Genomic DNA, 13701 nt, shown 5'->3' on the forward strand with positions numbered 1-13701 from the left:
GGCAGAACTCCACTTTATTGTTTAACGCTCGGGTCGCGATCCGTTAATTATACAAGAGTCATACGACAAGAATTATACAAGAATTTTACGAGGTAGTCTTTAGACGGACCGTTGAGAGAAAAAAGCGTTGTAACGTGACGGCGATCGAGATGATTTCGAAAATTGTGTTCGACTGGCTAAATGTGCCCTGTCGCCTTCGTTTTTATTGTCGCAGGATATCGATTTGATGATCGATAGATCATGCTTCGGTATTGGTTGCTCGCCGTCACGATTACGTCACACGATTGCGTCGTTATTGGTCGACTCGTACCAAGCAGCACACGCGCTCGGGTATTTTGATTCCGAAACAGTTTCCAAAATGACAATCTGACACAGAGGCTGCAGACGTCAGTGCCACCTTAGTGCATCGAGGTGCTCGGTTACCGTTCGGTAGCCGCGCAAGGAGCATCGCAAAGAGTAAAACCGTGCTGCTGGCGGATACACGGATGCACGGGCGAGAGTTTCGCGGCTCGCATCGCGCACTTAAATAAAGTGAGAAACCCGCGGATATCAAAGAGCCATCAATAGACAATCGCGCAACAGCGCGACAAAGGAAAAAGCGGCAGACAAAGGGAGCCGGGAGAGCAAGAGAGTGAGAGAGAGGGAGAGAGGGAAGAAAAAAAAAGCGAGAGATTCACCTGCCTCTCCTGCACAGGGCCGAGCTTGTGCTCGAGCGAGCATAAAACGCGCCGCGTATTTTCCACCCCCGCGTATTAATACGTAACCGCGGCCGCAAAACTTAATGAATTCTTTAGCGAGATCAAAAAGAACTCCGGTCGGCCGATACGCCAACCGTTGCCAGCATTTCCTTCTCTCACTCTCTCTCCCTCTCTCTCTCTCTCTCTCTCTCCTTTTCCCTTTTTTTTCCTCCTGAAGAGCGAGGAACAAAATTGAACGGCGATATTCCCGGTACGGTTTAACGACGACGAACACCCCCTGCCTCGGGGCCACCCTTACACCCTGTGTCCTGTGTTTCTCTTAACGAGGCACGTTCTACCGAACCCTCTTTCCTACCCACCTCCACCTCCTCCTACTCCTCCTCCTCTTGCTGCTGGTCCTCATCCTCCCACGACAGAGCAGTGTTCGTGCCGGCCGCTAGCAGATACGAGGTGCTGCCGCATTATGCTCGGTTTCATCGCGAGCAACGTCTCACGCATTAATGGATTCCTATAGCAGCCAAGCCCGTAATGAACACCCAGTCTACCGTGGGCTGTCTTTTCATCGGGATCCGCTGCGCGTTTGGCGACTTACGTTTCATTGCCGGTGATACGTCCCGATAATGAGGTCGATATCTCTCGCCTCTGCCCGTTTCTCTTTCTCCTTTCTTCCGCCGGCGGGGACGACGCGAGCGGTTTAACCGCGGTGTCGAGGATTCCCTGATTCGAAACGTCATACTCCGTAGCCGGCAAATGGCGATTCACCACCCTGTTCAGACGGATAGTTAGGATCGCGAGCGACCCTTCGACGCGATCGCGTATCGAGAGGTAAACGGCGCTTTGCCATTTTCTGCACGTCGCGGAATTATTCGAAGGAAATGGAATACTGTCTTTCGTATACGAGAAATTAATCATCATAGACAGCTAGGGTTGCCAGATCTTCTATATTTGAACTTGATCTCCTATATCATATTTGAATTTTCAACAATCTCTCTTTGAATAGAAAAGTTTAAAATGTGCTGTGTACCGATTTTACTTGAACTCCATAGGAGTTTTTGAGCCTATCTCATATATACATAGTTGCAGTTTTCATTACTTCTTCTATATTTGGATAAAACATTTCTGGCAACCCTATAGACAGCGGATCTTTACGCAAAATTAAAATTTTCTACCTGATTTGCAACCAACTGGAGTGAAGTAGAAATTTATTTTGTTTCTTAATTAAAGTATTTTTAAATTCTTCTACTATGTTTACTGTTTTAAAGTACACTTATTCATTTTTGTCGTAAATGAATAAAACCCGCTGTCTACTTATCACTGCGCGAGATTTAAAAAATCATATTCTGACCAACTTTTCGCGGCAAACACACCGCTGTGCGCTGGTAGAACGGAGGTGTCGTGAGTTTGCGGCTATGCCGAGTAATTGAAACGGAATCGAAGGGTTCGGTATCGACTGACTTTGGCGAGATGAGCAATCGTAAAATCCGAAAGAGGCCGGAGTCCGAAGGGCGCCTAAAAGGATCCCAGCCGGCGATAGGGCGTGGATGGCTTAATGCCCACGGTGTCGAGCAATCGGGTATCGACTTTTCCATTAGCCAGAAAAGTTGTGGTCACCGGAACGACGAAATTGGCTATACCAAAAGGGACGTTTGCGCCAAGGTGATGTCGCCCGCGTCGCCGTGAAAACGGCTCGTACAAGGAGGGTGGACAACCACGTTGGAACGAAGACACCACGCCGACGGATACCGGAGGCCGACATTAATTCTCATAACATTTTACGAGCTGGTATCTGACCCGTGTGAAGTCCTTCCAACGCCCAGAAGCACGGTTTAGGACTCATAACTCCCAATCACCTTAAGACATGCAGTCGCGGCCAATTCACCAGGACTATGGTTGACTGTTCTCCGTTCAACATTGCTATCCTCAAGCTCCTTGCCTGCGATTCTGGGATCCACCAGTGAAAGTACTCTGCTTCGGGCTAACACTTCATTTCAATCGATCACATTGTAACGGATTTACAATACGTGTAAAGCGTCAGTCGGCTCGTAACTCGTTTGCGGTGTAATGTGGGGGTGTACTCTTCCGCAATAATTTGCAGAAAAGTTCATAAAAATCGAATGAATTTCTTCGCAGCAAATCGACGGCTCGATTAATATCGAAACGATGAACTCCTCGAACGACTGGAGCTCGATATTAATTTTTATTGGAATGAGCGTCGATAGGGGAACAGAGTCGTTCGTTCCGGCGTATTGATTAAAATATGGACGGAGGGCGAAGAACGCTTTGTTTCGCCGGGAAAAAAATGATCACAGCGATAATTTGGAAATATTGAAGCCGCGTTTGAGCATGATGGGGGTAGCATAAGGGGGTGAAACGGCAGATTTATATGTACACCGAGCCGACACATACGAACGATTCGATGGGAAAACGTCGCGTCGCCGATACCGATAGGCTCCTTTGTTTTTCTACTAATTAAATTGCGACCCTTTTTCGTTCACCACCCCCCTTGTTCTCCCACCCTAGATCACTTCAACCCTTCGCCGCAGAGAGAGAGAGGCGTCGTTTGAACTTTTCTCCTCGCCGACGATTTCGAAGGGTTTCGCCATCGGTTTTCGCGAGGTGGACTAATTAATTACCGTGGAAGTGGCCCGTTGATCCTGCATCCCAGTCAAGGAGATTTAATTTAGCGGCTTTGCCGGTTGATTTGCCGCGCGGCTCTCGCTGCCTTTGTGCACGCGATTTTTCCCGCACACGCGGGAAATACGAGAAAGACTCTATTGCGATGCGTGCGGAATAATATTGCCTGCGATACTTCCGCGGAAAACAGTCGATCGATTGTTAACCTCCTGTGCGCGGGGATTTTTCGGAATAATGCAAATGTTTTCCTTGGAGAACTAGATCCCTCTGCCCCGTGTAGCCGGAACACTAGGAAAATAAATAGAAAGATCTGTAATCTATTTAAATGATCAAATTATTCAAAACAATTTTATATTATATAGTACCTGACTCAATTCACCTCTTAACATTATAATATTATAAGTAGACTGCGAATGTTTATGCAATCTCCAATTTTCACAGACAATCACGAGATAAAAGTTAACACATTACCGACCGGTGATTATTGCATAATTTTAAGAAATCTATGACACATGGCTAATCACTTTTTAATGGAACCTTCAATGGCAACAGCAATTTTTATTGAGAACTAACAAGTCACCCACAATATCGTAATCTAATATTATACTTTCATTTAAGATTACAATGTAAAAGAAAATTTCTATGTTTTCTTTTGGTACAGCACAATGATTGAAAATCCTATTAATAGGCTTCCGGTAGGTGAAGTGATAATATTAATTTGAAGCTGGAGAAATATCGTGCAACGTTTCTGAGGAGGAAGGTGGCTAGAACATCTGTTGGAATAAATATATTGAATTGAAGATCGGGGCGTTGTGACGTAGGAGTGATGGAAGAGGAAAGATTGGAGCCGTTCGTGCAATCTTTCAATCGGCTCGATAGCGTTTAGGCGAGCGGTAGAAGCGCGCGTGCACGCGGCACCGTGGAATAAGACAGCCACGGACAGAAAAATTGATTCGATCGTGGTGTGATCGTGTACAGTCTATAAATAGTGGTACCGATGATGGAAGGCCTTAAACGAGATGATATGGCCTCTGATCGACCCAATCAATGCATCCACTAAATCATCGTCTAAACTGACGGCCGCGACACAGCTAGTTAATGTAGACTGCTGGTGGAACAGTGGTGGGCGACCGGAAGGGGCCACTCATCCAGCGATTGCCGATGCATGGCATCTTTATAGGATCACGAACCATTGCGTGTTCCTCTGTGTTTCCGTGTCCCTCTCCGCTACAGATTATTAAGCCAATCTTTTCGTGAATTGAACGGTTTCCTATGCTATAGTAGGTGTTCCACTTAATCTCCCACAGTATCGTTCCCATCATTTTCCCAACGCAAATCCCCCACCTCGTATAATTGCATTCATTCTAAGTGTTTTCCCCGTGCAATTCATTCTATTTGATATACATATATTTCCAGGCTTCTTGTCGGAATCATTTATTTTCTCCTGTTCGTATAAAAATTTCACTCCGGCTAGAATTACTTATTTGATTCTAACTGGAATCGAAACAAGAATTAATTCACTATGTTCCGAACAGTTTTCCACATTACTACTCGTACATTTACATACCCCATCTCGTTCGTTACGTTTGTTATTATTCCACCGAATATATCGTGCTTGTAACAAACTCTCGAAACAGTTCACAGAAAAATTCCATCACACGCAGTAATGAATCCTGCCCATACTAATTACAAGCTGTCAAAGGAATGAAACGAAGATCACGAAATAAAGCAGCTGCTTCATAAAAATTGTTTCTAGACATTACCGTTGCGCTGCGGCTCAAAGGAATAGGAACAAACACTGAAATAAACGAGAGAGAGAGAGAGAGAGAGAGAGAGAGGAAGCATTAACAAGCTGTTCTTACACAATTAATGAGCACGACCAATAAAATAGCTTTGATACTCTCTGTCGACGACATTAGAGGACAAATAATAAATACACAGAGGCGGATACGTGAAAAGTTTTGTTATTGCTATAAACAGACAATAGAGATATTCTTTGTGCCGGGTGACGAATTCCGGACGCGACTCGTTTCAAGTATGTATGTATGTATTTCCACTAGTTATTCGGCGTCGAAAGGAAATACGATGATGCGTGGCCTGGTAGGGTGGCACGCATGACTGCAACGTCACGCCGAGTGAACGCTATGACAGGTTTTGATATAAAAAAAAAATACGAGAGAAAGAGCGAGAGTGGGGGGAGAAAGGAAAAAGAGGGAAAAAAATAATCGGTACCGCGTTTCCTGTCATTAGCATCGCGGCAGTTCAATATAAAAACGAACGTTCAGTCGGTTAAATTGATAGGTAGTGGAGGTTGACGAGGCCGGTGCCAGAGGAAATCAGATTTTGCCGTCTCGTTAATAACTGGACTGTGTGACAATCGCTGAAAAACTCGCTTCAATTCATTCCGCGATTTCCCCTCCGCGAGTTCCTCCTCCGTTCATCCCGCGATACCATCAATTTTTCCATTATTTCTGTCATCTCAAACCGACGCGACGAACAATGCTCTTAAACATTAAGTCAACGTCGATTCGCTGCATTCACTTCCCACGAAGTTTCTCGAATGATTTCATAACGTTGTGATACTAGAGTTCGATTTAATAATTGATTCTTTAAAATATATATTTTCTCTTATCTCTCGTCTTCGTTCCGGAGATAAAAAAAGAAGCGAGGTGGGGCGACTGTTTCGGGGAAGGGAGGTGGTTAGGCAAACGCAACCAATAATCGCTGATAATTTATTAAGGGGGTGGAAAATGCTCGGCGTTCGTCGGCGCGGCTTCTGCGTTATTTAAGAAAATAAATATTTGATATCCCAAACAAAGACTCGGGTTCAGCGTCTTGATGTTCGAGGAGTGGAAAAAACTGGCGAGGAAGAGAAAAAGAAAATGGGGGGTGGTGGTGGTGGTTTGGGAAAAGGAAAAAGGGCGAAGGGAGAAGCGAGCGAAACCGCTATACCGCTGCTAAAAAGTGTCGAGGGAGGGTCGAGAGAGTCTCGTGCAGCCGACGCGGAGGGCTTAAGGGCGAGGGGGTGGCGACTCATTGGCCGTGAAATATAGGGTAAAAGGTTCGATAATTGATTACACAGATTTTTTATGCCGCAAGAAGCCTTAATTCTCGCCGCGCGCCACCCCTCGATAATTCCGCGCCAAGCCGCGCCGGGAAAAACCGTCCGACGAGCTTGGAATATCGAGTCCTTCGATGTAAAACGATCTTTCAACCCTCCGCAGAAGTGTTCCGGTCCGTTGGGCCCCCGTTACCCCGTGAACAACCCCGCCCACGAAAGGCGTCGCCAACGGGAATGATTTAATTGTTGCTAAACATTTTTCCTTCCCACCGAGGGACGCCGGAACAATTCTCCTCTTCACAGTACATGTGGGAGAAACGCTAGACGCGAGACAAACCCCTTGCACCTTCAATTTTGTTTAAATTTTGGTGCCAACAACCCCCTATCATACCAAGCGCACAGGATAGGAATTTTTTTCGGGGAAACTGTTGAACCTTTTGCATTGGGATTTTGCACTCGCGTTTACTGGTATCTGAAGCTAATAAATAATAAACATTGCATTATATTTTTCATAAAACGTAATTAGTAGCGAACGACGTTAAAGAAGATTATTAGCATTGTGAAAGTTGCAATTCGGTATACCAGAGTGGCTAGATATTCTTTCTGTTTGTAGATTAGGAAGATCTTCGTTCCAAGCCCGATCTTTCCAGAGTGTGCGTGTGTTTTTTTTCTCTCCTGGCGGGAATTACCATGGCAAAAGTATGCCGGGCCAATCAACTTTTTTGGGCTGTCCACGGCGGAGAATCAGGTGAGCTTCCGTCGGCAGGGTAAATCCGAAGAGGCATTCGTGGTCCTCGTTTCGCGTGTCAATTATTCACGAGGCACTCGTTGCTCGGTCATTCGAGCGAGGCTAGAACGCGCGAAAAGGTCCACATTATAGGCAGAGCGGAAACAAGGGAGACGAAAAGGTGTTCTCTTTGACACGGCATTGATATAATATTAATCTAAGCGAGGAAAACTCAAAGGATAACCGTCCGAGTCGTAACGAGTCTTTGTTAGCGGATGTACGAATTCAGAGGAAAACGGAAACACGCTAGCGAGACTATAGTGCTTTCCGCGTACCAAACTTTCGCGTCTGGATCGTCGAAATTGACGACACTCGAAACGTCGGTGAAACTGTGCGAAATTATTTCATAGACCACTTTTGATAAGCCTGGCCGGTGTGAAAAGAATTAGAAAATTTTTGAATAGGTTCCGTTAAAAACCTACACCGTAGAACATTTTTTACAACGTCCTTAAATTATAAACTCCAATGGAAACGCCAGAGAAATAAAGGTCCCGAAATAAATTTGAATGTCTTATGGCTAGACTGCGGATCTTTATGCAAAATAAAAAAATGTTTGCATTGATTGCAGGACACAGGAGCCAAATAAAAATTGTATTCTTCTTTGAATTATCCCATTTTTGTCATAAATGCATAAAATCCGCTGTCTACTGATGGCCATTTAAGGAATTTAATTGGAGCGGACTATTATAATGGATTGAACATCAAAGTACACCATGATTTTCAATGCACGATCACATTGTACCTTCGACCTCAAATCGCCGTTTGCAGCTCGCACGGAAGTTACCCTCAAACGAAACTTGGCCTGCGTCGTGAGAACGAGACAACGGACCTGACCTTTCCGCACTAATCCGAACAGTACTCTCTAACTACTTCTAATATGCCTTAAGTAGATTTTCAGTTTTCGCGTTGGCGAAATTCGAATCCGCTCAACGGGGGCTGAAGTTTTCGATTCGAATCGGCGAAGCTCCCGAAACAAGCCCGACAAGATTTCTTCGGGTGAATGGAGCTTCAAACAGTATTGGTCTCGGAAAGCGTCCCCCAATTTCCTCGTTAAATTATCCATTGCCCACTTCATCTATCTTCTGCATCATTTTCCAATTCTCCAGTTAACTGTCTAGTTCTCCATCGATAATAAAATTTGAAGCTGAAAGATTCTGCAATTAAAAATGCAAAATTTATGCAGATTAAGAAGTTCTATTTCGGGGATTAGTTCTGTAAATTCTATCGTTAAGATTACGTTAACAGGGACGAGGGCCAATGGGTTGTTCGACGAACAACGTCCTTCGTCGGTTTCAAGTCCGCTCGTGGCAGAAAGCTCGGAATACGCGAACTTTTCCTCTCCGACGTTTTGTGCGGTGATTTTCCGACTCACACGCGTATGCCTACACTCGTCTCGGCGTGGAGTCATGGCGTTTGTTTTTCTGCTTACTTTGCCACGTTGAAAAAGCATTGGGAAGTGGCTGCCGGGACGGCTGCGTTAAACACCACCCCTGTGACGGGCAAAATGGGGGGCCCAAGATTTCCTTTTGCATCGTCGCGACGAATTACGCGTTTCAGGAAACGCAATCGATCCTGCAGACACTAATTACACCCCACTATTTTATACCACAAACTTTGCTTCGTTGCACCCCTAAACTGTATGTAAACGATCACGCAAACTTCTTTATTTTTAAAGGACTTCGAAAACGGAGAAGGTTACTCAATTCGATCTGTATGTGCCTTTTAATTTTAGCCAGTGTTATGAATCGAATAAATTATGAGGAATCGTGAAAGAGTTTCCGAAATTTTACAAATTTTGCAAATTATTCTTGAATGGAATTGAGTCACGGATTTTTTAAGATTTTCGTAACGCCAGCGCGTGAAGTTGGGAAGACGATAATCGGAACGATATTATAAATAGATGTTAATCGATTGTCTCCTGTTGGTGGCTAGGCTTTCGCCGTGTTTGTTCCCGTAGCAAACTTCAACGAGAACTTTTCATTAATGCCTGAATGAATAAATGCCACCGCGCCTCCCCCTCCCGGCTTTCTTAAATTCTTAATGCAGCAACCCCGTGGAAAGTACTCCGGGGTCTTCAAAATATCTTCAAGAAGTTATATCTTTAAAGTCTTCCCTCGATAGTATGTAAATATTGTATGTAAAGCGCGACATCAAAGGGATTCTTCCGTAGTATAATGCTTTAAATTTCGTAGCGAGGAGAGATTAGGGAACAACGGGTGGCGAGGATGTCAGGGCGTGTCACGCGAAAACGTTCGTGTACCCTTTGCTCCTCGGCTATCCTCGAAATTTATCCACAGGATCGTTTAAAAGAATGCTACATCTTCTCCGAGCAACGCCATCCAAAATTCCAATTACGACAAAATTGCGAAGTAGCGAGTATTATAAAAATTTCAGAATGTGTCGGAAGATTTATTCCCAATCCATTCGAATTTTTCTAGAATTGAATCAATGTTGCATTTAAATTTCTATTTTACAAACAGCTAATGATAACGAAATCAATTAAGAGGTAAGCTTCGAGTGTTCGGTTTTCTTACCGAAATTCGCGGATCCCGGTGGCGAAAATCTGACACTTTCGGCGGGCAGTTTTCGAGAGTTTGTCCAGCCCGGTGGATTCCAAAGGATTTTTCAAACGGGATCCGGCGAATCGCAGAATTCCTGATGAATATTCAAGAATCCCGCACGGGAACGTAATCATGTCAAAAGGACGACAGTGGTCAAAAGCGCAAAGGAAGAACAGAGATCGACGCGCGGCAAAGGGACCACAAAATCCCTGCTGGCATCCGTGCCAGGACGTTCGCGGAAACTTTGTTACATTTTTGGTGCTGGTCCACGATACACGCCGGGCCGAATAACTGGATCAAAGGGACGCGGTTGAACGCGGCAAGAGGCTGAAAAAGAAGCGGCCGTCGCGCGGACAGAGAAGGACCAAACCTCGAGAACTTTTCCCTCTCTCGGGGCCCTCTCTTCCATTTCCCCCCCTGTTTTTCTTCGACGTTTCCACCGTTTCTTTTCGCGCACCGCCCCTCCGCCCCCTTGGAAAAAGCTGTCGAAAGTCCTTTACTTTGCCCCGGACACAATGGACGATCGGACCGTGGAGAGAATGGCGGAAGGGAGGGGAAAGTGGACATTCGCGAATCGTTGCTCTGCAAGACGATCAAATTTGGGCGAAGAAAATTGATTTCTAATTTTCTATGCGTATAAAATGGGAACTCCACAATATGCTTCCGAGTATTAACTCGGCGTTAGTTAGGTGGGGTCTCACAGGCCCCAGAGATTTTAGATTGATTGTAACATTGTAACAACGCGTGACAGTTGTCAAGTATTTTTGAATAATAAAAATTTAATTTCGTGGATCTGCGTTTATACTCTGATAAAGTACAAGCCTCTTAAGCAATACCTAATCTTATATTTATGAAAAAGGTATTTATTTCTATAATACAATATACTTTTTCCTGGGGTCTGTGAGACCCCACCTTACCAACGCCGGGTTAAATATAAAAATACAGTGAATCGACGTCGAGGGTGGTTTTGAATTTCGAGCTTTTCGGGGCCGTGGGATGATACATCGGATCGGGTATTTCCGGGCGGAGGCAGTGTATTACACGAAGAACAACAACGAGTCACAGTTGCCCGGGCAATAAGAAACACCGCGACTCGACGGAATAATTAAAACCGGTGAAACGAATGTTTTACGTTGCGACGTGTATGGCTGACGTGCGTGTGCTTCTAGCGGTGAAAACATACTGTACTTGAAAAAGAGCGGAGTGGGGAGGAGGAGGTGGAGGAGGAGGGTTGGCATAGGAGTAAAAGGAGGAATAGCGAGAGGAGGAGACGTAGAAAAGGGACGAAGGAAGACGAGAGAGCCGAAAAGCGTGGCAGGAACGAGGAACCACCGCGAGTAGCTCGCGCTAAACCACAGAGGAAACAAAAGGTGCCGCCGGCGAATTAAGAACGATATTTTAACGCTCGACTTAATTGCATTAAGCCGGGGAATCCGAGTGGGAGAGCTGGAAGCAAACGGGGAAAAGACGGAGGGAACACCGTGGACGAGGATAGACGCTCTGGGAGCTGGGGGGATGAAAGAAGCCTGTCAAGAAAAAAAATAAGAAAACAGTCCGGCCGACAGAAGAGCAAGAGAGAGACGCGGAGAAAGAGTGAGAGAAGGTGATGAGGGGAGGGTAGAAAAGCGAGAATGGAAGGGTAAGGGACGCGGGTCAACCTTCATGGTTGTTCTATTTCGCGATTGGATGTGCCACGGTAATACGTCGGATTTTCAAAGTGCTCCTTACCGCGGCGCCGTTGTACCCTTTGAGCCGAAACAAAGAGAGTGCTCGCTTTTTTCGCGAAGTGGCCGGGGTGAGAGGCGGAACGGAAGAAACGGATTATGTTTTAGACCTCTGGAAGGCCGAGGGAGAAGAGGAATTGCGGGAGGAACGCCGCGCCGGTGCCCGCGCGGCTGCGGAGGGAAAGGGATCGGAGGGAAACAGGAAAAAGAGAGAAAGTTCTCCGGGACCACACGAGGCATTCGGGGTAAAAGAGTTTTCTTGTAGTGTTTTTCCCCCCGGTTTTCCCTTTTCTTTCTTTTTTTGTTTTGCTCCTCTCCCTTCTTCTTCTTCTTCTTCTTCTTCTTCTTCGGCGAATGCGCGTCGCGTGGCTGCTGCAACTCGAGCCTCTCCCTCTCTTTCTTGCGCTTGCTGTTTAAACAGCGGTTCAATGAGACCCCTCTTTGATTCGATGCTCTTAGAAATGCGAAATAATGCCAAAGGATAGTCTTGTTTTTTAAAAATACGTGTATTCGGCGCGCCTCCTTCGGAAGCGTACAGACACTCGATTCTTTGTCGATCGTCGGTGTGGTCGTTCGTCGTTTACAGGCGATTAATTTATACAGTCTTTAGTTTTCGTTTCCAGGATTAGTACTGTACATTGTTTGTTTATTCGCACGAGTGTTTCGAAAATGATGCATACCGCCTCGAAAATTGCTCAACAATTTCGAGCGAACAGTTTATTTTACGGTCGGGAAAATCTTTGTACACGCGGGAAACACTTTTGCGAACGGTTGCGGAATCTGATCGACTTTAATGTTCATTCGTCACGGAGACTCTTGAAAAATTTATACTCAAAGACAATGAGGTAGCAATGTTCTTTATACTCTAACGATTTTTACGCAATATGGTGTATCCATCGAAAAGACTTACTACCTAAAATATATTCTCCTTCCTTCGTCGATTAAACAGCACAATCTACCAACATTCAAGGCAGACTGTCTCTTCCGGAACGGATCACACTTGCAGCGTGATTTATTCTCTTGTGACTGTCCAACGCTAACGCCCCCATGAAATACTTTTGGCACTCCTGGCAGAAGAATCGATGCTTGTTATCATGACACTTCAAGTGCTTGTTCAGCAGGTCCTTTCTGGCGAATGTCTTCTCGCAATAAGTGCAGGCGAACTTGTCAGGATTTACGTGAAATGCATTGTGCCTAGCCAAATTGTCCAACCTGGTGTACTTCTTAGTACAGATGTCGCAAGTGAATTTGGTCCTCTCGGAATGACACCTCTGATGATATCTCAGGTACCGTTTCTGCGCGAATGTCTTCTTGCAAGCACAGCAGATTACTTGGTTTGATTCGTCCTTCTTTATGTCCATGTGATCATCTAGCTCCTCTTCGTTTGCAAACTCCTGCTTGCAGAACTGGCACGAGTACTTCCTAGGCTGCTTGTGCTTCTGAATGGTCTCCAGGAAGGTCGGATCAGTCATGATTTTGTAGAGGAACGTGTCCTTGAGTTTTCCACTGGATATGGTGTTGAGGTTCGATAGATCTTCGTCCTGGTGATCCTTTTTGCAAAGATTCACAGCTTCTGTTGGACTGGCGCTGTCACTAATGCAGGGTTTTGAGTCCTCTAGGAGTTTAGCTAGGAGTGGTCTTGATGGCAGCACCTGGATCATAGTAATGAATGAGTTAGAATAAGTCATACAAAAATATAATGTGTAGTTATATGTGGCATTCTTTACATTGTTATTGTCATCGCTGACAGTCGTTTCCTCTGGCTCTTCTTTAATTGATAATTTTGAGTGCTCGATGCTCGATGGACCAACTATGAAGTGTCCGTTTGGTAAATCTTTCTGCGACGAGTTAAGCTGAAACGTTACAAATAACGTTTGAAATGTATCCTGGGAATAAAATTAATTTTGTTTAAAATTGACCGCCCCCAAAAATAAATTTTGATTAAAATTTACCGCCCCTAAAATTAAATTGTGTTCAAAATTGTCCGCCCCTAAAATTAATGTTGTTTAAAATTGACCGTCCCTAAAATCAGTATCGTTTAAAATTGACCGTCCCTGCGAAATACTATGAACACTCGATGAATTGAATCGAACAGCCTGGTTTCTGTTTGTATACATTCCCCCTCCGCAATCTCAAGGAACCTGTCACCGCGTCGCGCGTCGGCTACAAATCGCGCACGAATTAGTACATATATAAATAATTACACACGAACGCACGCATACTTCGAAGCTGTCAA

General features: G+C 45.0%; 1 protein-coding gene across 2 annotated transcripts in view; it reads right to left on the reverse strand.

Annotated features, from left to right (window-relative positions):
- Nucleotides 1–184: 184 nt before the first annotated feature.
- LOC143213353 (uncharacterized) overlaps nucleotides 185–13701 on the reverse strand; it is a 238620-nt gene continuing 225103 nt past the window's right edge. Inside the window, exons 7-8 of one of the 2 annotated variants that reach the window (XM_076433109.1) lie at nucleotides 13193–13318; nucleotides 185–13117 (exon numbers count right to left, since the gene is read on the reverse strand). In XM_076433109.1, coding sequence (XP_076289224.1) covers nucleotides 12431–13117; nucleotides 13193–13318 — 813 coding nt within the window. In that variant the 3' untranslated portion in view covers nucleotides 185–12430. Of the gene's footprint in view, nucleotides 13319–13701 lie in introns of both variants that reach the window. The other variant, XM_076433108.1, reaches the window with a different exon arrangement.

Source organism: Lasioglossum baleicum, chromosome 11 (assembly GCF_051020765.1).
Source record: "Lasioglossum baleicum chromosome 11, iyLasBale1, whole genome shotgun sequence".
Taxonomy (NCBI): domain Eukaryota; kingdom Metazoa; phylum Arthropoda; class Insecta; order Hymenoptera; family Halictidae; genus Lasioglossum; species Lasioglossum baleicum.